Raw genomic sequence first — 27,159 nt, forward strand, 5'->3', positions numbered from 1 at the left:
AGGGCTATTAGCCTAAATTAAGAAGGTAAAGAAAATTAATTTTCATGTTAAATGCTTGTTTTGTGCTAAATCGCTTTATCACTTTAATCTCAGTTTCTTAATTTAGCCAAAAATCTGTTGATTGAATAGTCATTGGTCTTTTGTACTCTTACTTTGTAAACTATTGTACTATTGTATTGTAGATATTGTACCTAGAGATTACATTGAGAAGCAGCTGACAGTCTCACAAGCACATAAAATTTTAAGTAAAATTCTACAAATTATTAATGCTGCAGTCCTTTTATTGTGTCTGTGTGAAAATAGGCTTCTGAAACAAATAATTAATGCCATGTTTCTGAGTATATCACAGATAGCACTCACATGTGCTAAGATGCAGAATATGCATTGTGTACTACACTTAAGGCTATGCAGCATAACTTAGCTGTAATAAGTCAGAAGAGAGACCTGATACAGGCTCTTAACCTGGACACTTTGCAAGACATGGTGCATCTACGTTCACATGGAAGAAAGTGTATTAATTATCTGTCTCTCTCTCACACACACACACACACACACACACACACGCACACACACACACCACAAATTTACCATCAAACTCAGCCGGACCCACACCCACAATAATGATAGACATGGGTAGAGCAGAAGCCTGAAAAAAACACAATCACATGTATATAATTATTATAAGCAATTTCAAATGCTACTGAAGAAAGCATACAGACTGAAATGCTTCAAAAACGGTAGGAACATTTTGTCAACCTACAAAACTGAAAAAGTCTTTCAAACGTGAGTATCAATTTAGAGTTCCCACAGCAGTTATTTTATATTTCACATTGCTAATGGATTCTCTTAGTTGCTTACAGTATGTACACTACCCGAAAAAACATCTGGGCATATTATGTACATTATGCACTTTAAGGCAATTTGAAATTTTATGCCCAATAGATATTTCCCAAAATATAAAAGCCTCAAAATCAAAAAGACCTTCAGATGTTGTGACGACGTTTAGAAGGTCGTGACTACTTTTCTTTGTGTTCATTGTTCAGAATATACTGTATATATACATACAGGTTTTACTTTTTAGCATATTTTGCTTTCTTCATTCCATTATTCTAGTTTTATTTGAATTCAAATTGTCTTACATTAACAACAGCTTCTTTGGTCTGCACCATGTCTGAAATGACTCCGTCTGTGATCATCAACAGCACAAAATACTGGGAGCCATCGGTCACATCCTGTGCTGCCCTGCAACAGATATGGACAGAGTTAAGAGAAAAAAGCAAGAAGGACCTTGTTGTTCTTACTAAAACATTTCCATATTATAACATAACACTGAAATAATAAGGAAGATACATGTTAATATAAGCAATTATATCTGCCTCTATACGCCCATACCATAACAAGAAAATGCAACATTCTGCAAGAATAATATGCAGTAGCAGGTATCCTTATTACACCCATTATGCCCTACAGACAAGCAACGTACAAATGTCACTTTGACCTTTTAAAATATCACTCTCTCCATGTAAGTGAATACTATAAATACAGAATGCTTAAATTAAAAAAATACTTTCATATATTTGTTTTCTTGCCTAACTATTTTTATGCAGCAAAGTAATTAGTTCCAACAATTCCAACAATTCAGCTAGGAGACAATACACCATGTTAATAACTAACTCAGATCTCTGCTAAATATTTACACTTGAACTTGTACTTCCCAGAATACACATCTGCTAACAAATTCAGTTTGAAACAGTTTGAAGGTAAACAGGATCAATTTTACATAAGGTGATTTTTTAAGAAAGGTTTCCCGCTGATATTCATATTTAGAAATGTAAATAGGGCTTGACTTTTCTACTGGGAGTATGAGGCTTGAAACTAATTGACAGTGCAGCAGACAGTAAGGGGTCGCATTAGTTCTGTGCCTGTTTGGCTCAGCATCTCTGTGGCCACAGGGAAAAAATGCTAAATCTCCTACCAACTAAATGGCTCACTATTCTCAAGACCAAACACACACACACACACACACACAAACACACAGAATCTTACCCTGCTACCTGGTTAATGACCGGGGCGAAGTTGGTCGGTCCATAAAGCTGGACTTTTCTGAGACTTTGGAAGTAAGCCTCCAGCACTTCCTCTATCCCCACACAGTTTGGGTTCTCGCTGTTACCATTCTAAAAAAAAAAAATATACATACACAATACACTAAGACCAAAGATTTTACAATTGCCATTTAAAGCTGTGTGAGTTCCTCATGACACTGTGGGATACAGGCCACCAGCAGCCACTAAAGTGCCTCATATGCAGCTAGTTATTAGACTCCTAGACTGCTCAATAGTAGCAATAAACTACAAAATGTAAACCCTACATGAGCAAAGAGTAGGAGGAATTGATACTGAATGTTACTAAATGTGAAAGACATTTCAGAAGAGACTTTTCAGATTTTGAATACTTCTTAGGCTGCATTGCATAAAATATTTAGGCACATGGAAATATTGAGCAGTAAGTCGTCAAGGTCAATACATGGGTCCTTCTTCTGTATTCTGTATGAATGCTTTGTTCTTGTCCTTATATGGAATTAACCCAGAAAAAAACAAAAGAGGGAGCACAAAAGTGTTTAATAAATTCAAATACATGAACAGTGGGACTGAGGAAGACAGGGTTTGTTACATAATATGTCATACTTGTAATTAAATTTGCTTTAGCATGACACAGTTTAAACACGGTCATGCTAAAATGGGTTCTAATTTAAGAAAAGCGATTACAGCCTAAAGTTAATAGAGAAAGTTATAGACTGTTCTTAACTAAATTAAATCATGCAAAGTATCTCATTACACCTCCAACACTTTCAGACTTGTAGCTTTTGGTAGACATTAGATCAGAGAGCTGTTGTTTTCCCAGCATTTGGGGTTCTTTAGCTTGCATGGTAAATACATTCTTTAATTTAATTAAACACATCGTTATATTCATTCAATTACATTTTTATATCTATAGCTCTTTTAACAATGGCCATTGTCCCAAAGCAGCCTTACAAGAATCTAAAAAAAATCAGAATAAATTATGCAAAATGTAAATTTAAAATTTTTTATTTATATTTATTCCTACTGAGCAAGCCAAGCCATAGGCAATAGTGGCCATGAAAAACTCACTGAGATGATATAAGGAAGAAACCTTGAGAAGAACCAGAATCAAAGAAGAACTTATCCTCACCTAGGTGACACTGAATACTGTGATTAAGTAATTTCCTTTCTTTAACTGTAAAAGTAGAATTGTATAAGCAGACGGATATTGATGATTTCATTTATCAGCCCTCACAAAGTAAAACCGATATTGTTTTCTTGTCATTTCCTCACACTTCCCTTTTTTCTTATTGTTTTCTCTGGTTTATCCACTCCTAATTACTTATTTGCTCCTCTTCTCATGCATACAGACAAGGCACATACAAAGCTCAAGGATAAGTCATTGGATTATTCCAATGCTTTCATTTTTGTCTCATTCTCTTCTTCAGCCCATCAATTAGCCTTTTATTCTGTGGCTTTATAAAAAAGCAACTCTTCAGCCTTGGAAAGAAACCTGGCTTCAGTTTGTTCTTAAACCATTTTCAGCACCTCTGTCTCTCTTCTCCTCTGCCTTTCTTGCCTCCGGGCTTATGCAGACTCCTCAGTTACTTTAGTGTGCATCTCTTCATATTTCACAGAGGGTTTTGTATTTTTCATAAGGCCTTTCTCATACTCTAAGAATAACAAGGGTGGGTTTGTGTGATTAATTATAATGGACCATGTCTGGCTGTGTTTCATTCTGATTCATACACAGTATACTGCAAAATTCTTCTGTCAACAAAACCCTGTGAAGCATTTACTTATTGATATATTAGGACAAGTTATAATAGTGAAATTCACGTGGTATAATGGAGGCTGTCTTTAATCTTGTCAGATTCATAATAGTGATCCCACCAGAGGAAAGGCATGGGAGATTTTGCCATCGGGAGGCAGCTTGGCTCCAAATCCATAGGCTGGGAAAAGCTTGTCACTGTCATAGTCCTGAATAATCTCTCCTACTGCCTTCAATGCCATAGCGTAGGCGTTCATCTGATATGGACTCATGTAATGCAGGGAAGTTGGCTGAGCCGGGTTACCTGAGATCACAGAAAAAGCATAGCTAAGCATATGTAACAACATTTACTCCAAAATATGACTATCATTTACAATTAAGCACTAACAAACCAGGTAATCAGCTGATATTTGGGACTGCACAGAAAAACTCTTGAATGGTCACATGAAAGGGGACAGTGTTAGATTTTGTGAGAATATGACATTTTATATCAAACTTCTATATTTAATGCTTAATGAATTCATTACTGCTTAAGCAACGAAATAGTCTCACCTTCCAGGTCTTAATGAAAATGATTTAGGAATAAGAATATTAATGTTTAAGAAAGAAAGGAGTTGAGTTGGTTAAGCTCCAGTCATTTGCTTGGAAAGTATTTCAGTTCACTTTGTGCAGTTTACTTTCTTTAAGTTTCTCAACTAAACTTGCAGCAAAGATACTCAGCAGCCAGGAGGACAAGATTGCATCATTCATTAGACATATGAATTGTCATAGTTTTAACTTGTTCATTTTAACACGGTCAGTCATTTCAGTTTTAATATTTTACAATAATGCTTAGTGTTAATAGACACTTACCATTTGATGCTGTGAAATCTATGGCCACAGTGAAGTTGAGTTGTGTCCTGTTGCGATCAAAGACGGTACAGATTATCACAAAAGACTGGCAACAATTCTAACAGGAGACACCTGAGAGACATTTGAAATATACCTATATCCAGGTGACTTGCATTTGTCTTTTATACAACTGAGCAGGTGAGGGTTAAGGGCAGTTCAGGCACTTGACCTCAAAACTTTCTGACCAGTCCAACATTATAACCACTGAGCTACCATTCATCCTTAAGGCTGTGAGATGCAAATGGGGTTGGAGAAAGTTTTTAAACTGAAAATAAAGTTGATGTACAGAACATATGTAGGAAGTGGTTCAGTGGTTAAGGTGACGGACTGCTGATTAGAAGGTTGTGAGTTTGAATCAAAGGTCCACCAAGCTACCACTGGCCCCTGAGCATAGAATTGTGCCCTTAACCCTTAGTTGTATAAAATGAAAAAAAAAAAGTAAATCACTCTGGATAATGGTGTCTGTCAAATGCCATAATGTGTATTAAATCGATCATTAAATATGTTTTAATGGTTTCCATTATACACCAGAATACCATGCACTTCTCCTCAAGTGTCGGGTTTGATTGCATTGCCTTCTTAAAAGGGTGCCATAAGCAGGTAAGTAAGCAATCACATAAAACACTTTTTGGACTTATCCAACTTTGTGAAAGTTCTAGCAGAAAAGAAAAAGGGTGAAAACCAGATTTATACAATCATATACATTAATAATACATGTTTACAATGCTCTGATGATTAATACAAAGACTTCCACATTATATTCACTAAACCATTCATGCTCAGAAAAACTGGTCAAATTAAATGTTGCTGTAATTTGCTAGAATCTATTTTTGTTCTGTCCATCACTGATCTTGTATAACTCCTTACTAACACCTCCATAGTTCCGCATGAGTGAATTCTGTTTATGGCTTATCTCTACTGTGTGTTTGTCCAGGTGTTTGTGTTAATCAAATCCTGGGATAACATGGATAAGAAAAGTCTGTGAAGTAGATTACCACTCTGAAGATTCCTTTGAGTTATCTGCTTCATGTATGTCACCAACACAAACAGTTGGTGCCTGTTTGACATTCCCTTCATCGGGTCATCCTCACATCACTGCCTAACAATATCTTGCGCCGACAACATTCTACGTTCTGACTTTCCATGTCAGTCTTTCTAATGCATGATTTGTAGTGAAAAAAAATGTTGATTTTTGTGACTAATACTTGGCTCAATTCTGAATATTTAAGACCTCTTGTTAAATTCTCTTTCACTAAATGTAACTTTTTTGTGCTCCCTAGACTATAGGCTAGAGGTAGGTGTGGCAGCAGGGGTATGGGCTGTGTAATGAGGAAAAAAACATTTAGAGCGAGTTGGTAATGGTCGAGTGGCTACACCTGTGTGTTATTAATGGGATGTTGAATTTATACTCTGTCTATTTTGCAGTAAGCTGCAAACATCAGACAGAGAATCAGTGCATGGTGAAATGAAAACACTTGCAGCTTTCTGCTGAGCCATCAAGTGTTTTATTGAGGTCTGCCCTGTTTAATTTCATTTTCTGTGAAGAAATAACCGATGCTGAAAAGCACAAAGCCAAAGTAAAAAAAAATGTTTTGCCTTCTTCCGGGATCCTCAATTTCTGTCACACTGTCAACACCATAGAGTGTTTTAGCAATAATTTTAACCTTATTTTAACCCTAAAATTCACCTTTTTAAATGTTCACTGTACACAATAAGAAAGTACTCAAGAATTAAATAGTGGAACTACCTAGCCTTGTGCTGTGTGCACTTAATGTACGTTTACACCTCCTACATTTAAAGTAGGTTTGATAAAAGAAAGTGTGAGTTGTCTCCCCTGTCATTTACAGCAGCACTAGTGAATTGCAGGTGTCTTTAAGTTTGTGTATGTGGAAGAGAGCAGATACCACTTTCCCTCAAGTATGATGCTGCTCTGTGATCTAGCATACAACAAAAATATTGTTGGTGTAATTCATCTTTCTTGGAGAATGAAATCTCCTATCAGATTTCAAAAGAAACTACCAACCACTGCTCTATAAAAGCAAGTTCTGAGGTGCTTTTTGGAAAGATTTATAGTCTCAAAATTAACATAGTTGTCATATTCCGTTACCCACTGCCTCTTATGTCTTCAGCTTTTGAACTGCTCCAGGGGGCCACTATCTTTTCCAAACTCGATCTCCGGAACGCCTATCATCTGGTGCGCATCAGGGAGGGTGATGAGTGGAAGACTGCTTTTAACACTCCCACTGATCACAATGAATACCGGGTCATGCCGTTCGGCCTCACCAATGCCCCGGCGGTGTTCCAGGCACTGGTAAACGACGTGCTGCGGGAAATGCTGAACCAGTACGTCTTTGTTTATCTTGATGACATACTCATCTTTTCCCACTCTCAGGAGGAACATCAAGTGCATGTTCGGACCGTTCGGATGCTTGAATCATTTGTTTGTGAAGGCTGAGAAGTGTGAGTTTCATGTCATCCAGACCACCTTCCTGGGGTTTGTCCTTTCAGTAGGCAGAATCCAAATGGATCCGGTTCGTATTACGGCGGTCAAGGATTGGCCGCGTCCTAGGTCACGCAAGGAGCTTCAAAGATTCTTAGGGTTTGCCAACTTTTACCGGCGGTTTATAGAGGGCTTCAGTGCAGTAGCCGCTCCCCTTCATCGGCTCACCTCCACTCTTCAGACCTTCACTTGGAGCTCGGAGGCCGAGCTGGCCTTTAATATTCTCAAGGAGCTCTTCACCTCTGCCCCCATATTGACTCTACCTGATCCAGCCCTCCAGTTTATCGTCGAAGTGGATGCATCTAATCAGGGAGTAGGAGCCGTTCTCTCTCTCAGAGGTCATCCAAGGACAATCGGGTGCACCCTTGTGCCTTCTTCTCTCGCCGTCTCACCCCGGCAGAATGGAACTATGAAATTGGGGACCGGGAGCTTCTGGCTGTGAAACTCGCCCTTGAGGAGTGGCGTCACTGGTTGGAGGGGGCAAATCAACCTTTCATTGTTTGGACCGACCACCACAACTTGGAATATCTCAGAACAGCCAAACGCCTGAACGCACACCAAGCTTGCTGGGGCCTCTTCTTCGGCCGTTTTAACTTCACCCTGTCTTATCGCCCAGGATACAAGAACGGTAAACCAGATGCCGTTTCATGCTTACACTCCCCAGAAGAGGAAGATTATACCACCGAAAATGTCCTTCCAACATCGGTAACCGTCCGGATTATTCAACTGGTCATCGAGAGGAGGGTCCGTCAGGCCACATCTGGGCAAGCCACTCCCAGCAATTGTCCTGCAAACAGACTTTTTGTTCCCAATAACCTACGCTCCCAGGTTCTCCAGGGGTGTCATTGCTCGCCTTTGTTTTGTCACCCCGGTGTGTCCCGTACCTTGGCAACCATTCAACAGCATTTCTGGTGGCCCACACACCGTCGGGATGTCCGCCAATTTGTGGGGGCATGCACCGTCTGTGCTCAACATAAGAGCTCTCATACTCCACCGGGTGGGTTCTTTCATCCTCTTACTGTCCCTCGACAACCGTGGTCTCACATTGCTGTGGATTTTATTACTGGATTACCTCCCTCAGCTGGTCAGACCACCATCCTCTCTGTAATGGATCGGTTCTCTAAGATGGTGCACTTTATATCATTGCCCAAGCTCCCTACTGCCAAGGAGACTGCTCTGCTCCTCCTCCAGCACGTCTTTCGACTTCATGGCTTGCCTAGAGACATAGTCTCTGATCGAGGACCTCAGGTCACATCAGGATTTTGGCGAGAGTTTTGTCGGCTACTGGGAGCCTCAGTCAGCCTGTCATCGGGATTCCACCCCCAGACCAATGGTCAAGTTGAACGCTGTAATCAAGATTTGGAGGCAGGTCTTCGCATCTTATGTGCTGAGCAACCTGAGTCCTGGTCCGCCAAGTTGGTATGGGTGGAGTAGGCCCACAACTCCTTGCCCTCCTCAGCCACAGGCATGTCCCTGTTCCAGGCCGCTTATGGCTACCAACCACCCCTTTTTACATCCCAAGAATTCGAGGCTTCTGTCCCCTCCACTCTCGCCCTAGCCAAGCGTTGTCGTCACACCTGGAGAAGAGCCTGTGAGGTGCTTCTTAAGTCCTCGCAGAACTATGCCTGGTGGGCTAACAGCAACCGGCGTCCGGCACCTAAGTACCGTGTCGGCCAAAAGGCTTGGCTATGCACCAAGGACCTCCCCATCAAGGGGTCTTGCCGCCAGCTCACACCTCGCTTTGTCGGACCATTTCCCATCTCCAGGATACTCAACCCAGTAGCTGTACATCTTAAGCTTCCAAGGAGCTTACGGATACATCCCACCTTCCATGTGTCTCACCTCAAGCCCGTTCAGGCCTGTTCTTTGGTTCCCTCCTCCAAACCCCCTCCACACACCCGGTTCATTGACGGGGGCCCTGCATTCACTGTCCGTCGCCTCCTACACTCCAGGCATCATGGGAGGGGAATACAGTATCTGGTTGATTGGGAGGGCTATGGTCCTGAGGAGCGTTCTTGGGTACCGGCTCGTCACATCCTTGACCCTGACCTCATCACCGAGTTCCACAGATTGCTTCCCGACCAGCCCGGTCGGTCGTCTTGAGACGCCCGCAGGAGGGAGGGTACTGTCATATTCTGCCTGCTCACCTGGCTGTGAAACAGCCACTTCTGGGGCGGCAGCCATCTTGGCTGTGGCACTTCCGGGTTAATACCACTTTATATTCTGCCAGACTATTTAAGCACGCTGACTGTGGACACTCTTTGCTAGATTGTCTCATCATGTAATCATGTTACCACTCGTGCAAGCCTTTTTCTACCCTTAAGTTTCAGTTTCGTTTTGACAGCTTACCGTGTTGGATTTCGGCGGGGTGTGTTCCAAATCGTGGATTTTCCTTTTTGCATACTTTTTCAGCCCAAGCTTTGGATATCTTGGTTGGATTATTTTTGGGTTTTTTTTTTGCTTCGGAGGACTAAAAGACCTTGTTGGATTATTCATTTGTTTTCCTTGATTTTTACTGTTTCCTGGACTCTGCCTTTTTGATTTTTCTGTCAGGTCTGTTTTTTGTTTGTGGAGTCCTGTCATCATATTATCTTGTTGAGGAGCATTTTGTTTTGACCTGTTATTTCTGTTAGCCCTGTGACTGATTCTGTCTTGTATGTTGCTGCTATTATTACAGAACATTCCCCTAATTAAAACTATTTGATTGGAAATCGTATGCGTTCTGCATTTTTGGGTCCATTCCCCCCTGCACCCTGACAATAGTACTGAATCCTGCTCTCAGACTCTTTCCAGAAGCCACTGTTAAAACTTGTGAAGTTTATTTTTCCTGCCTCTTTTTTTTTATTTAGCTTTCATTTCTGGCCCATAATCTCACTGGCTTACCTGTAAATCCTAAAGCAAATTGAGCCTGTTTCACTGTTCTATCTGACAGATTCAGTCTTGCATATGACCTACTACTTTGTCCCTTGGATACAGTTGACAGTTGACATGCTGTCAATCTCAGTATTCTTTCCACAAAAACAGCTGCCTATCCAGTGGCACAATTCCTTTATATTTAAAAAATGCAGTCATCTATTTTTTTTAACTTACCTCATTTCAAGGTGAAAATAATATTTTGGGGAAATTCCAGTCCAGTTTCTGAGCACACCATAAGGGAGAACCCATCCTCCTCAAGGTCATTTTACTGGACCCAACTGGGTCTAATGTATTTATAATATACAGTGTATATATTGATCATGTAACTGATCAAAGATGCTATCTAAAAAAAATACATAACCTTCAAAATAATTTCAAATATCTGTTAAGGTGTACTCATTTCACATGTTTTAAAACCTCTGGTGAGATTCAGACCCATGTCAAAATGAAGAACTAAGACAGTTAAATAACTGTTTACAAGATTCATCATTTGGCATAAAACCTTTTAAGATGCAAAAATCGGCAAAGATTTATTTTGCATTTCAATTTTCACCCTTTACTTTACCTATTGCTTTTATAACAAAAAAATGCACCAAGCAAACAAAGCTGAATAAAATGTTAGAGTGCCTAGTAACAGAAAATGAAGCTTAAGTGCAAGCATGTGCAATTGTTATGCACAAACAAATTAGTGACACTTCATGAATTTACAGGACCTGAGACAGGCTGTAAACAAATCATGAGGGGTATGAGTGTTCTTCTTACCCTCCTCTGATGAAGTCAACAAATGTGTATTCAGATTCGACTTTAAAGGAAAGCAATGTCACCTTCAGAGAGAAAAAGAAAATTGTATTGAGCCACAGCCACTCACAAACCTTTGTACACACACTTTGAATGGAAGCAGAACCAAAATTTAAACAGGTACTTACTGTGCCAGAATTGACATATTTTTTCTTCTTTCCTTTCTTTTTGGGATTTAAAACCTATACATAAGTAATAAGAGATATATGCTGATCATGGAGAACTTCTATCACGGTACCATTCTTACAAACTGCATCACAGAATGCTAATCATAAAATAATAATATAAATGCACAATGTGTGACTAGATGATACTACAATGGGTAGCAAAAACTGCCAAACACATCATTGGAACACATGCATATTATTAAGGACACCTCCAATCCAGAACAATGAAGTGTTTGTATGTCTCCCATCAGGAACAGGCTACAGGAGTCTGTGCTATCACACAAAAAGTTTTATGAACCCCTTTTTCCCATCAGCTGTACTGATGCAGATCTCAGGTTTACTAAGAATTGATTATCAGCTTGCATTTGATACTTGGGGCTTGAAAGTCCCTGATCTTCAGATTAACAATGCAGAGGTTTAACCATCAGAGCCACCACTGACCTAATTTGCACTGTAGTTCATTGCCCCTGTATTTGTACATGGACAGTAACATAATAGTAAAGTTGAATCTAACCAACCTTAACATAACACATATTCACATATTAATAGATCTCAAATGTAAAACTGTCCAGAAAGGATAATCACATTACACCATCACATATTTAATCACATTACCCCAGGTTAAACCATCTTAAGGTCAAAGATTCATATTTTTGGATATAAAAGGGATTTTTTGTTAGGAAATTAATAAGTAATAATTTCCTAGAGGTTCTAAGTAATCAGTTGTTGTTGGAAGTGAGAACTTGGCACTTCTATTATGATTCTGAGTTTAGAATATGACTGAAAGAATAATAATGTGTAGCCTGTGGCCAGCATTTTGCCCACACTTACCTCATACACATTAAACTGGCTTTGACCTCGGGATATCTCTCTGTAGCTAGTGGTGAATTCGCCAATAAAGTCATGACTGCAGGAAGAAAAGATGGACAGATTTTCTATGTTACGGCTGAGACACGATCATGCTCAATCTTTCATGTTTTAAAGTTTTTTCAGAATATTAAAAATTACATTCCCATAAATAATTAAAATTGCCATAGTCTATTTAAATCTCTTGGTTGGACCTCACTTTTTTTTACACAAACAGAAAATTTTATATTTAAAACTAAAAGAGTCATAAGGTTGCCTTAATTAGAATCATAAATAATTATGTCAATATATAGTATATAGTGTATATAAACAGTATATAAGTGTGTGTACACCAGGCATCAGCATTAGTTACTACCCACTCATTGACCCCAGTATTTCTTTAATGTCACACACAACTTTCCTTCCAGTAGCACTAAACTGAGGATAGTCATACACTTCCTGCCCTCCTTCTTTTTAGAAACACATGTAAAGTGATCACTTGTCTATGTCGAGCACTGATGCACTCATGCTGGCATTTCTCAGACTTTCAGGTTATACCTAGCTATAGAGGGAAATATGTGAAGTGATATCTGCTAAAGAGTAAATTAAATTTACCTTCCATCTCGATCCCAGTCATACACATCTACCTTAACGGTTCTGCAGGAAGATAAGGGATATGAGCACAGATGGAAATGAAGAAAAGAAAAGAAAAGTAAGACAGAGATGAAGTGACAGGTTGCAGTCACTGAAAGTGCAACACAGCTGATTTCAGCATCTTTAAAAGCCTGTGCAATTAATGAAATTAATACAAACTACCATATTTAAAGCATTTTGTGTTTGAATGATAAAAATGATAACTGTAGGGAATGGCAGAGAAATCACTGAGGTACACGTACAAACACTATAGTCAATATTTTGTCATTATGTGGATATTATCCAGTAAGAGTGCACAGCAGCAGCTTTCAAGGTCATCCTGAACAATTTGGCATAATTTTGTTTTGAAAAGTATAACCACTACAAATATACACAGGAGAGATTGATAACCTTGGCTGCATGACTAATTTCTAAATATTTCACAGAAATTTCAATCCGTAGATTTCTTTCTCTGCGCTTCTTTATACACTCACTGTCTACTTTATCAGAAACACTTCTATACTTGAACATTCATTCAGTTATCTAATCAGCCTTCAATCCTGTAGCAGATGTGCCAAGAAAAGAAATTGTGCAGATAATTGTCAAAAGCTTCAGTTAATGATCACCTCAAACATCAGACTGACGAAATAAATCTGATCTCTTTGACTTTACTCGTGGAATCATGGCTGGTACCAGGTGGGCTGGTTTGAGTATTTCAGACACTGTTGATCTCCTGGGATTTTCACACACACAACAGTCTCTAGAGAATGGTGCAAAAAACAAAACCAAAAAGAGTGAGTGAGCAACATTTCTGTGGGTGTAAATGCCTTGTTGATGCGAGAGGTTAGAAGAAAATGGTCAGATTGCTTTAAGCTGCCAGGAAGGATATAGTAACTTACTCTTTACAACTTTGGTGAGCAGAAAAGAATCTCAGCATTCACAAAACTTTGAAACTTGAGATAGAGGCTCTACATCAACAGAATACAGATTCAAACCAAGTTCTTCTCATGTCACCCAAGAACAGGAATCTGAGGCTATCGTTCGCACAAACTTATCAGAACAGGACTACTGATGATTAGAAAAAATTATCACCTGGTCTTTTTACCTGGTTTAAAACTCTCCAGTTTTGATGAGTCCATGCCAATTATAACTAGGTTCCTGTACTTGGCTGGTAGGAGTAGAACCTGTTGTGTTCTTTCTACTGGTGTACAGTAGCCTATCCACCTCAATGTTTGCAGTGTTTAGTATTAAGAGATCATTTTCTTTTCACCACAGATGTAACTCATGCTTATTTAACTTGCCAGAAACTTCCTGTCAGCTCAGACTAATCTGATTATTCTGCTCTGAACTCTCTCACCTTTCTAAGTAAAATATAGAGTCGTTTTGTGTGAAATTCTTAGAAGATCAGCAATACTTTATCCAGCCCATCTGGCACCATCAGCTAAGCCAGTTAAAGTCACAGACTTAATGTCACTCTTTGACCCCATTCTGATGTTTGAAAAAGTTCAACAAGAAGCTCTTGAACTGTATCTGCATGATTCTATGTACCTCACTGTTGCCACAGAATTGACATGCTTATATAACTGCATAAATGTGCAGATGTACAATATAGAGATACCAGTCAGCCTATAACTCATATATTTGTACTGAGAGAGAAAACCAACAACCCTCCCATCCCACCACCACAACATGTATTCTTAAAGAATTCAAACAGAAAACAAAAACAAACAGAATTAGCTAAGCTAGCTAGGTATGTACACACAGCAAAGCACTGCACTGAATTGTTCATACACATTTTTTTAGTTACCATCATGTATTAGCAATCTAGTTAACATTATGTTTACTATTATATGATTAAAACCATTGATTTAATAAGAAGTTGGCTAATATTATTTGAATTAGTTTCGCTAGGAAGTGTTAGCATTTCTGCTTCCACATATACTATTCACATCCCTGGATGTATACATTTCTATCTTCATCTGAGTGAAAAAAATTCATTGTCTTTGTTATATAAAACAAAAAATGTAGTCTTATTTATATTTACAACACAGGCTGACCTACACCTACCATCACAAAGATCCCCAATTATGTGAAAAGGATTTGTGTGCCTATTCCAAATTATTGTATTATAAGACTAGATTATAAGATGATAAGGTTACTATTAACTAGGTAGGGGATATATTAGTTTATTAAAATGCCCACTACAACTGGTTGTTTTGCTATAAAACTAACATAAATAGGATTTGGTGAACGGCTTGACAGCAGAGGACATGAGGCTTAACCTACAGCAGCTCACCTGTCATAGTCACCATTACACAGCGCACGCACAGGGATGGTGAAGGGTTGCCACACTGGGTTCAGAGTGTTCTTGATCACTTCTGTCTTATGACATATAGTAAACCTGTGGCATGTGACACAGAATATTCCTTAAAAATGACTGACTTCAATACTCATGTCAAGGAATCTGAACTAGCATCATCACATTTTTAAGTCAAATGCAATCTAACTGTTGCAGAAAAAAAATATATAGATATGACAACAAGGAAGAGAGAGAGAGAGAGAGAGAGAGAGAGAGAGAGAGAGAGAGAGAGAGAGAGAGAGAGGTTTACCCATTTCACTTACGTTCCGTCCTCATTGCTGCGGTAAAACACCAAAAATGGATCAGATTTGCCAAAGAAGTCCTTCTTGTCCAGTTTATTGGCACACAGCTGCATAGTAGCAATATCCTGAATTACAGAAAGACAGGTCACACAGATAGCACATAAAAAACACACATACTAACAAGCTGAAGAGTTTTCTCTTTTTTTCTGAAACAATTTCTCAGCAAACTACACAAACAACATAAATGACCTCTAGTCAAACTAAACCAAGAAGCATATATCAAGCCAATATGAGCACTCTGTGAAGACTTACTAGGAAAAGGATTTTCAAGGTATATAAGACAAACAAATACAAGACACACACACACACACACACACACACACACACACATATCTGTGAATCAAACTGTGAAATAAAACACCTAATCTGCTTGTGCAAATATCCTATAATGAAAGTTTTATTCTGTTGGAAGTGCAGGCAGAGAAATCACTGGCAAAGAAAAAAACTCTCATTTTCCCCTGATTATCTCTATACGAGCTGCACACTTTTGTATATTCCTTAGACATCACCTGCCTCCTACATCTGGCTTTAAGCTTCTTAAGGTTGTTAAAATCTGGGAGATGAATCTGTTTTGTGGGGCTCATGAAGACCTGTTGGATGTTCACAAAGATCTTTTCTAGTTAATTTTTGCATGCTTGCAAGCTATACTTTAAACTAATGTTATTTAAAAAAAAAAAAAAATGGTTAAGAGCACAACACTACACTATAATTATACTGTACACAGAACTTTGCTGTCTCAAGTAGGAGGTATAGCAGTGATGAGTAATCAGGCAAGCAACTTTCGTTGATGATGATTACTGTTGTTAAATAATATTAACAATGCTATGTGGTGCCTTGGCTTGAAAAAAGACAAGAAACTCGTGCACATGCAAGTCTCACACACAATGCTATAAAGAAAAGATGCTTTCAAAATTAAAGAAATGAAACATTTCTATATATAAAATTCTATAAATAGAATTAAACAGTAATAACCTAAACAAAGACAATAGCTGGTGTGACAAAAAAAAGAAAAGTACATCAGGTACATCCTGCTCAGTTTTATGAAGAAATTAGCTGCAAAGTTTTAATGAGCATTTTGGAGAATCTGCCATGGTTCTTCTGGATACTCTGACTGATGCACTTGCTTCTCTTCCTGCATGAAACACTCAGCAGCCTTCATTATGTTTTTTTTTTAGTATGATAACTGGTCTGTTACATAACATGTTGCTTTCTTTACTGACACAGAAACCTTTTTCTGTAACATTTCTTTTTTTATGGGGTAAAATTGTAAAAGAAAAATAGTGTTTTACTCAATAATGCATAGATAAGTCATAAAATAAACATCTATAACAGCAAAAAGGTTTCCAAAAGGTTTAGTTTAAGGCAGTAGTTGCATCTGCTAAAGGTCATTTTTAAATTATAATTTAAAGCTTTAATGTTAACCTACTTACATTTTGGTAGTCTGCAAACTCCAAAATAGTGGCCATTTGCATTCACATGAGGCTACAAAAAGCTTATGTTTAACTTGTGCAACCATGTGCAGAACACTAAGAGGACAGCATAACCTTTAGCAGGCTGTAAAATGCACTAGTTTGCCACAGATGACTGCTTAATAAGCTGTACAATAATGTGATTCAAGGAACGTGTAGTCCTTTCCTATTGAAAAGAAAATCAATTGTGTTCTCGGGGAGCATCTGTGAAAAAAACACACAACTCACAGTAGATTTAAAACCATAATTCCAGCTGAGCACTTACTATTATACGCAAGTAGTCATTAGTTTTAAAAGGCTTAAAAATAATTTTGACCTTTTTAATGGAAAAAAAATGCTAACTCATTTAGCTAGCTCAGTTTAATGTTCCCTGAGTGAATTAAAAAACAATGAAATGTGTAAATGTGTTATAGTTATGCATGTAGAAGTTTCTGTGGGATTCCATCTCTCTCTCTCTCTCTCTCTCTCTCTCTCTCTCGCTCTCTCATTATTTAGGTCTTTAAGATGGCTGAATGCAAGAACATGCAATAATCATCTCCTTATCCATTTCTGCTAATTGCTGCTTCTAATTATTCCAAGAGTGAAATATGAACTCTGAGATAAATAATTCTGTTTAGAAAAAGAAAAAAGCTATTGCATTAATATCCTTCGCTCTTCACTTATTTGATGAATATATTAGTCCCCTTTCATTAGCTAGAACTGTTAACTGCATGTATTTAAAGCATATTTATTATCATATGAAAAGATGCACCATCGTTCAGATTAAAACATGTGAATGAATAATGTATATCATGTATTAAACACATGATACTAATTAAGGGTAAAACATTTGGAGCAAATAGATGTCCAGTTTTAACTCAACAAGCAGTAACTGACATTTTTGTATTCAGTGACCCAGTTATATAGTTTATAGTTTCTGTGCATATGTTTTCATTTCTGTGGCATATGACAAATGGTGATAATGATAATATCACTGTAATTTGATTCAGAGTAATATAATGTGTCATGAATAATAAATAGTGTTCCTAAACTAATTTGCATATATTCAAATGATTGAGTGTTTGCTGAACTGACCCTGCAGTTGCTCAGTTCCTCAGCGTTTAAGATGATGGTGCCGCACTTCTTCCCTGGAATCCCACTGGAAGGAAGAAAGAGGGAGAAAGAGAACTCACAGCGACTCATTAGAGACAGAGTCAGTCACAACAGAAAAGTCTGTGCTAGACTATGAATAGTTCTGTGGTAAGAAGTGTGTGTGTGTGTGTGTCAGTGTGCATTGAGACAGAGCCTACTGTAAGATGGTGTGACAGAGTGAGAGGTCTAAAAGGTGAAAGTGTGAGTGGCAAACAATTGCTCAACACTGTCAACCAACAGGAGGATTCCAATCATTCAGTACCTCACTACTACGCACAAACCCAACACCTTTCAGTCAATATCAGCGTCTAATATCAGATATCAGAAAATAATAGAAGGACAGAAATTTTGTGTCTAGTTAAGAACAACAGAAATAAGGTAAAGAAGATACATGCAAATACTGATACAAAAATGTCAACAATCTTTTTTTATTCAGTGAATTAACATTATCACCTGTAACACTGGTGTGGATAGTTAAAGTTGGCTAATATGAATATCAGCTTATTTATTCAGGTGCATTAAAGCAACTATTTATTCAAACTAGGCTCATGATACTAATACTAATAGACTACATACAGTCGTAACAAATTCATTTATTTGTTGATTGATATTAAGTCTTATTATTATTTATACTAAGTGTTAAAAGAGACACTCTGGATCTAGTTTTTAGCAGTCAATTATGGGTCCCCATGCCACTAGGATCCCCAGAACAAATGCCAGATGTAAATTAATCCATGTTGCCTAGAACGCCAAAAGTCTCAGAAACTGTTGCACTCACTGTAGGCACTCACTGTAAATAAGATACGGTTTAATTTTGGATTTGGTTTAGACCGTTAATACAGGTCTATATTATGTACAATGGAGAAAAGGTTTGATATTTTATTTTAAAGGAAGAACAATTGCAGGTAATGTTATTCTCAGAGCTGTCTCAGGGCTACCTGGGAACAGATTATCAGACTGCACCTTTGAAAACGTCACCATTCTACACATGCAGAAAGCAGAATATAACCAGTGATGAATGAGGCAATCAATGCCAATGTCATCTCATTATACAGGAGGTGTAGAGAAGATGAGAGAAATGGGCAATCAAAAATCCCTTCATTATAAACGACTATTGTAATGCTGCCTTGTGACCAGCTGTCAAGTTGAGGTGAGCAAGTACTTTATAATGAATGGCCTGACAAATTGCAGCAGAATGCAGAATTACTGTTAATCACTACGGAAACATTCACTAAAAGTTTTTGAATGTCAAAGAATTGAATTTTCAAAATGTATTAATAGTCCTGAAAAAAAATCCTAAAAAATGGATGTATCCATCCATACACATGCACACCAGGTGGTAGTCTTGTGGAAAAGGTGTTGGACTACTGATTAGTAGGTTGTGAGTTTGAATCTCAGGCCAAAGCCCTGTTTTGGGAATGTGCATGGAAACCCACTTGGACACAAAGACCATGCATTGAACTCCTCACAGACACAAGCTCAGAATTGAACTGAGAACCTCAACACATCGAGGCTGCACTGCTAATCTGCTGAGTCACCGTGCCACCCATACTCACAAATAAATCTTTTCAATTCATTGTTTTTACCACAAAAACACTGAAGACATTCTGTAAAATGAAGACTAAACTAAATCAAATATTTGGAGTAATCACCCTTTTCTTTTAAAAATTACATTGTTCATTTGAGGTACACAGTTGTGAAGAAAAGTGGCAGCTCGGTTGTTCTATAAGTATACTGGAAAGTTGTCTAACTTGCCTTGATTTTGATCTGAGTAATCTCCTATTAATTAATATGATACGTTGTTCAGAGTCAAACATTGCTTTATATCATTTAATTTAATTAAAGTTGAAGTTATTGACATTGTCCAAGTCCAATGACGACAAAGACAAGACACACAGCAAGATACAGTTGAGTACCGAATCAGGTATGTCAAATATTTATACACTTTTTATTCTCTACTTGAATTACATTTTTAGCATCAGAAAGTGAATTAATGCACTGTGATATCTTGACTTTTTATGTTTTGAGGAGATTAATACACACATTGTGCCTTACCATCAGATGGCCATGTAGGTGAAACTTGTAGGTTTAAGTGAAATGATAATGACCTTAATGCTTTTGGTGTTCACAATGCAAGTGGACTAAAAAGGGGACGCAGTTCTCTTTCTAAACATTTTTAGAACCGAGTAGGTCTCAGACCAGTTGCTGGTCATGCCATATTTCCTTTGCCCTACCGCGCTATAACAGCAATGAAAAACAGTGACATTCAAATTCAGTTACTTTACAAGGTGCAGTCATTGTATGTAGATAAAAATAGTGACCGCATAAAAAAAGCAAAATGTGAAATCATCTGAGGAAAATAAAAGATTTTGAATGATTCAATCAAAAGAAAATTCTGTTTCATGAAATGAGTGGTTTGTGTAGACCAAATACATTCATACTCTTACTGAGCATGTTTGACCACGGCATAATTGTTGGTACCAGATGGGTACCAGTTTCCCGTAACTGCTGATCTCCTGAGACTTTCACACACAACAGCCTCCATTGTTGACTCAGAATGGCACAATTAAAGAAAAAACATTCAGGAAGCTGCAGTTCTACAGACAGAAACACCTTGTCAATGAGAGAGGTCACTGGAGAATAGCCAGACTATTTTGAGCTGATAAAAAAAGCTACAGTAACTCAGATAATCACTATGAACAATTGTGGTGCATCAATTTATGGCCAGAATTTACACATTTTCAAACTTCAGACATGATAAATCAGCATGTCACAAAGAAACTGCTTTCATGACAATGAGTTCTTCAGTAATCTTCCCAGTCACTGGCTCTGAATCCAGTAGAACACCATTACAGTGTGGTAGAACAGGAGATTCACCTGATAAATCTGCAGGAATGTGTGATGCAATCATGTCAACATGGACTAAGAGCTCAAAGGAATTTTTTCACCATCTTGTTGAATCCACACCATAAAGAATTGATGCTATTTTGAGAGCAAAGGGAGACCCCACCAGTATTATTATATTGTTCCTTATAAAGTGGCCAGCCATGGATATTATAATAGTCCATTTTAATAGTCTGCTCTATAGCAATGCCTCTATTAGCATATGTGTAATATTAATAGCTAACAGTGCTGATGTTGTGGGAGCACACAACCCCACAGAAAGCCACTTAACTTTTCTTTCTTTTATTTAAGGTAAGGTAATGTACGGTAAAACTGGAGCGGTGTAGAACACCAACCCACAAGTTTCTTCAGAGGTGGTCTGAGTGCAGTTCCCTTCAGGGGTCTGAGTTCATTTGATGTGTTCACATATGTGTCATCAATCTGAGAATACTTGGGACACTCAAATGGACCGCATTGCTACATGTGAGTAATGCTGCAGAGAAGCTGTATCTCTAGCCAGGAAAAAACAAAGAAACTCAGTAATTCCTATTCAGGAACACAGAATAATCTTTTCAATACCAAGTTCAGCAAATGACAATGTACAGAAAACAAAGTAACATTTCCTTATTTGAAATGATTTACGAAGTTGTATCAGAAGAAGAAGCCTTTATTTTAGTCAAATATACATTTACCAGACACCCTTATCCAGAGTGACTTAGTTTTTTTTATGTCAATTTATACAACTAAGCAATTGAGGGTGAAGGGCCTTGCTCAGGGGCCCAGCACTGGCAGCTTGTTGGACCTGGGATTTGAACTTATGACCCCTTGATCAGTAGTTCAACACCTTAAACACTGAGCTACTACTTCCCTATAGAACAGTGGGCTACTTTTCTTCACATATTGCAGCTTAGGAAGTTGGGGTCAAAATGCAGGTTCAGCAATGATACAGTGCCCCCTGGAGCAGAGAGGGTTAAGGGCCTTGCTCAGGGCCCAACAGTGGCAGCTTGGCAGTGCTGGGGTTTAAACCCCAACCATCTGATCAACAACAGAGTTTTGTTATGAAACCCAAAACTTTTTTCATCACTTTGCAAGTCACAGAGATTAAAAATGGCATCATTCTAAACTCTGAATTCCAAAACCGAATGTCTTTATCTGTTGCATAATAATTTAAAAAACCCTTCAAACATCATTTAAACCTTTAGATTATATAAGCTGTGAAGTCTTGTTGCTTGTATTTAATTGATTACGTTCTTTATGGCAAACTGATTAGACATATTCTACAACTTTTTCTAACAAGCAAAAGTGAGCACTGGAGTTGGAGTTAGCACTAGCGACAGGCTCAAGATAGGTGTACAGAATGAATACTAGACACATAATGATGCCAGCAGGCTATTCGGTTCCGGCCAAGTTTTGTGAATTTCTTTTCTCATGCCTGGATTGCCTCAGCAGGTTGCATCACTTTGCCAATACAGATAAAAGCACACCATATAAGCTCTCCCATGGTACTGATGCACTTTCTACAATTCAGTATAATGAAATTGAAATAGGCTAGAATGAGAATCAGTGACTTGATTGCTACGTTGCCGGGTTATTACCTCTCTCTCACTTGCGCACACACTTTTCCACACATTCCTCGTCCCAGTTTTTCCTCTGCTGCACTGGATCTGAACTATAAAACAAGTTAAAACTCACTTTGCTAATTTTACAATTACAATTTTAATCAAGACTTATGGGTTTCAATAAGATACTTAAATACTAATAAACACTGCTTAAACTGCATTTGAGAAATGAATCCTTATTAATGTTTAGTTCTGCATAATGGTTTTTTTTTTTTTTTTTTGCTTAACTACAGCCTTTAGGTTTAATTTACAAAGGATGTATTTAGTCTAACTCTAACCCCATAAAAGCCTCTTACATGGAGCAACTACAGTTTGACGGTAATTATGGAAAGAAGAATTACTTGAAGTCAGAAAAGAAACTTGAGAAAGAAGCTGAGCTTTCAAGTGGAACAAAAACGCTACACTGAACAAAAAGGTCACTGGTATAAACTTGACAGAAATGTATGCTGCAGGAAAAAAGGCTAATTTCAGGCAAATTGTTCAAGACTACCATAAGGAGTTCCGAATGTTACCGTGTGTAACTGTGGCCGACCAGAATATTCCACATGACTGTAGGGGACTGAACTGTCTGCTGCTTCTGAGGGAATCTCCTGTCATATCTCCCTTTCCTACCACTTATCCATTTCTTTCAGTGTACACTTTTTAGAAGATGAGGCACGAGATGCTTACAGTACATGCCATCACAGTCAAATGTGACTAGAAAAAAGACAAGCAAAATAATCACACACAAACCAAACACACACACACATACAGAAAAGAGAGGCACATAAGGACTCCATCTCCCCCACACAGGTTATACAATCAGAAACACAGACTCCCTTATGCAAGAGAGCTAAACACACACACACACCTACACAGAAACAACATACGCACACACTCATACTTTATATTACAGACACATATAGCACATGTTAAAAAAAAGACATCCTCTCTCTCTCTTTCGCTCTCTCTCTCTCTCTCTCTCTCTCGCTCTACCTCTCTCTCACACACACACCATAATCATCGTCATCTTCATCTATCCATAATAAATGCAAATATAACATGCTCACTAGATATATATTACCTGTACTCCTTTGCTAAAAAAAAATTTTTTTTTTCTAAAACCTCCTAGGAAACCTGAAGGCAACTCTGGCCAAGCTCAATTGCCAACACTCCACTAAAGTGACCTCTGATCCTTACCTCATCCTATCTATTTCAATTTAGTAAACAGGTACTGAGTCATAGTGTGAGTGGGCTGGCACACCCCACGAACAGGCCAATGTATATTGATAATATAATATAGGTTCAGAAATTATCCCCTCCCAAGCTGAAGCTTTTTTCTTTCAACGCCTGTTTCATTTATGAATATGATCTGGGCTCTGCTTCAGTATTGGATTAAAGCTTACTGCATAAGACTTTCCCATGTCAAAACGACTACATTTTTTAAAGTCAATTCAGAAAGTCACCAGTCCAGCACAGATAATGTATACTGTTACTTAAATCTGAGACTTTCCAATGCCAAAGCTTTCCATTTCTCAGAGTCTGCATGAGGACAATTGGTTTTAGAATGAAAATGCTTTTAGGATGGACAGACTGGATAATGAGGTATCTACACATTCACACATACACAATTAAAATGCTTTTCCCAAAAGGTGTTTACTTCAATTTTGCATAAAGGAACAGTGCCACTTGATGGAGGTAGCACATGTTAGCCATCACTCTCACAGTTTGGTAGCTCAGCTCTGGTCTCTCCCCAGCAGTGGCTTTGCTGTTTGAAGGCCTTTGTTGTTGCAGTAGCACAAACGGCAGCCCCGCTGCAGCAAGTCCTCACTGTGACTTTCAACTTCAATGATTCAGCTGCTCTCTAGAAGCTGAAATCTTTCAGCATCACAACACTTATGTGCATACATGACAAAATAAAAAAGATAGGGATACACAATTAAACCCTGGTTATACATCTAAATGACTCGAATTTACTTCAGGTCTATAATAAGATAAACTGAACAAAACAAAACTGCCTGTGTTCTCAGGAAATTAGGGTGGAATACTCTCTACTCCCTATCAGTCACAGTGACACTGACCAATCATGGACTAATGCATGTAAAAGAGGGCAGATATCGCAGTGCTCCAAATGTGTTACTCTGCTCCTTGATGTTGCATGAGTCGCAGTCCGATGTGTTCAGCTGGCTTCATGTGCCAGTGGAGGGGCAGGAATTAGCCATGACTAAAATTTGTGTCATTTGTCAAAATCATGGTCTGATCACAAAAATTTGAAAATTTGATCTATGTTCATTCCAAATTAGGTGCACATACATCATGGCAGGGAAATGAAAAACCAGTGGCTGGCAATTATTTAAAGATATAAAAGAAATGACATATATACACAGGCCAGCATGACAAATAATAGATTATGTGTCAATGAATATTTTTAATTTATTAAAGAAGGGATTAGTTACTGTTATCACTTATATTCATGAGATTCACCAGCCTTACTTTCCAGTGAAGACTTACTAAGTTCTGCAAAGAAGTGACACTAAATTTCAACCCTTTCTTTTTAAACTCGATGTGGCAGGTGGGGGTGTGGTTTAGCAGGAGTCTGCGGTGGAAGCATGAGGAACTGAGCCATTACCGTGGCACACCTGTTGCTTATCTGTGCGGGTTATTTGCAAGCTGTTTTTTTACATGGTGTTTCTATGAAATGTAAGCAACAGTTCTGCCTTGTTAATTGCCTACTGCCCCAATATGCCCAGTGCAGACTCCTGCTAAACCACTGACACATCTGCCACACACTACTTATACTATATAAGTATACATATATATATATATATATACATATATATATATATATATACATACACGTGTATATATATATATATATATATATATATATATATATATATATATATATATATATATATATATATATATATATATATGCATTCTGTGCAATTAAATGTAGGCGTGTGTCTGTATTATTATTCATATTATTTTACAGTTTATAAGCATCTGTATGGGCGGTGCAGTTTGTGAATATATATATTCCCCTAAAACCACCAGCAGCCACTGGTCTACACTGTAACACCAACTCAGTGTTTGAGCTGCCAGCAAACAGGTTTTTATTTTAGCTGTCACAATGGAACAATAACAAAAGCTTTTCTACATAGATGTCTACAAAAAGTGCTTTTGTTGCTTATCACAAAATAATAAGGCTTTTACTAAAAGTTTTCAATCATGGCACAGCATTCAGAAACGTAAGCATCTGAAATTAGATTCACTGCACTGGCTCTAACACCAGGTTTAACATCCAGAGTGACTGGAAATCCTTATACTTCCTCAAAAGCAGAGTGAAATGACGGGCTAGTCCCTGCAGGATCCGACCTGCAGCATCCTCAGGGATGGCCATAGAGTCTGCAGTTACCACGGCAACATGAAGATCTTGAAATACTTGACTGTGTTTGTATGTGCCATGGAAACAGTGCAGTAAAATCTATAATATACATCTATACTATTAATATTAACAGCAGGAACTAAGGAGCTAGGACAACTTCATCAGCTGTGAATGGAAAGATGCACACTGGACACTGAGTGGCATTCAGATGAGTCAGTGACAGTGCAATATTCAATTGAGATAAGCATCAATAAATAATTAAGAACATGTGTGTGTTTGCTGGGAGAGGCATGTTTTTATATCGTAATGCAATCCGATAGGAATATGGCTTGATTTGGCTGGACCACATTAGGAAACCTGCTTGGATTTAGCAGTTTATCCACAGCTTTTATTTTGTATAAAAGGCAGTAGATTTTTGCTTACTCAAGTAATGGTTAGCATTAGATTTAGATGTAGGGATAGTTTTAATAATTATATGTGCATGGTCCTGTAGGATAGTAAGACAAACTTACTATGTTTGAATGTTATTTAGGTTGTGATAATGCATTTCATTCTTTGTAGCCACTACTCATGAAGAATCTTTTAACCATAAATGAAGCTTTTATTTTATTTATTGGCTGAAGAATTACCCAAGACTGTGAAAATAACTCACAGTGAAAATTATAATTCATGTCTGTGTGTAGTGTACGTATGTATGTGCTTTTGTGGATGAAGGCATTTCATGTTTAGGGTCATGATAATTTGTTTTCTTAGAATGATGGGCCTCTGACTGGAAGAAAGGAATACAGCTTAGTCTTCCAAAGCAAAACTCTCCCTGTATACTGCTTTTTTCAATATAAATTTCTGTCTCTGTCCATCCATCGGGGTAGGGTGACAAGGAACCCAATAGGAAGAGTGGCATTACTGAAAGCTCATTCAGTTATACCACAAAAAATATGTGGGGGAGAAAGCCTGAGGAAGAGAGACAGATGTCAAATAGTGCTTCAGCAATGTTTCTCCTGTTCCCTTCCAATTAGTCACTGACAAGAAACAGCATTCCGTGTCTATCACAACCAAGCACACACAAACCTGGTCACCAACATGTGCTTTGTGACATAAAGGACGTGCTTAAACCAGTTTAAAATGCACTGCCTGAAAAGATAAGCTGTGAAATAGGTAAACAATCTATTCTAAGGGCATAAAATGCATTTCACTTATTAAGCAGCATTCTTATTGTGTGAATTGTCTGACCTGAACCCCCCAATTAACCTAGAACATCCCAGCAGCACCAGCATATCCTTAGCCTCTGTACCTGTGTACCTGGTTTTGTAGAAACATGATTTGAGTGCTCCTTCAGGAAAGTCATTCATTCATTCAAGCACCAAGAATAGTGGCATAATCATATCTGGTACCTAATGTTTCACAGAGGGAGAAATCAGCAAGATAGAGAAAGACTTTTTCACAATCT

At 38.1% G+C, this 27,159-nt stretch overlaps 1 protein-coding gene across 1 annotated transcript in view; it reads right to left on the reverse strand.

Moving 5' to 3' along the window:
• The window catches only part of LOC132844522 (copine-9-like), a 79,826-nt gene that overhangs the window by 7,058 nt on the left and 45,609 nt on the right, over positions 1–27,159 (reverse strand). Inside the window, exons 7-18 of the mRNA XM_060868037.1 lie at positions 17,787–17,850; positions 15,205–15,308; positions 14,879–14,983; positions 12,565–12,606; positions 11,935–12,010; positions 11,065–11,118; positions 10,901–10,962; positions 4,684–4,730; positions 3,954–4,135; positions 2,047–2,174; positions 1,140–1,242; positions 589–646 (exon numbers count right to left, since the gene is read on the reverse strand). Of these exons, the coding sequence (XP_060724020.1) occupies positions 589–646; positions 1,140–1,242; positions 2,047–2,174; positions 3,954–4,135; positions 4,684–4,730; positions 10,901–10,962; positions 11,065–11,118; positions 11,935–12,010; positions 12,565–12,606; positions 14,879–14,983; positions 15,205–15,308; positions 17,787–17,850 (1,025 nt within the window). The remainder of the gene's footprint in view (positions 1–588; positions 647–1,139; positions 1,243–2,046; positions 2,175–3,953; positions 4,136–4,683; positions 4,731–10,900; positions 10,963–11,064; positions 11,119–11,934; positions 12,011–12,564; positions 12,607–14,878; positions 14,984–15,204; positions 15,309–17,786; positions 17,851–27,159) is intronic.

The sequence above is a fragment of the Tachysurus vachellii genome, chromosome 4, assembly GCF_030014155.1.
Source record: "Tachysurus vachellii isolate PV-2020 chromosome 4, HZAU_Pvac_v1, whole genome shotgun sequence".
Classification (NCBI taxonomy): Eukaryota; Metazoa; Chordata; class Actinopteri; order Siluriformes; family Bagridae; genus Tachysurus; species Tachysurus vachellii.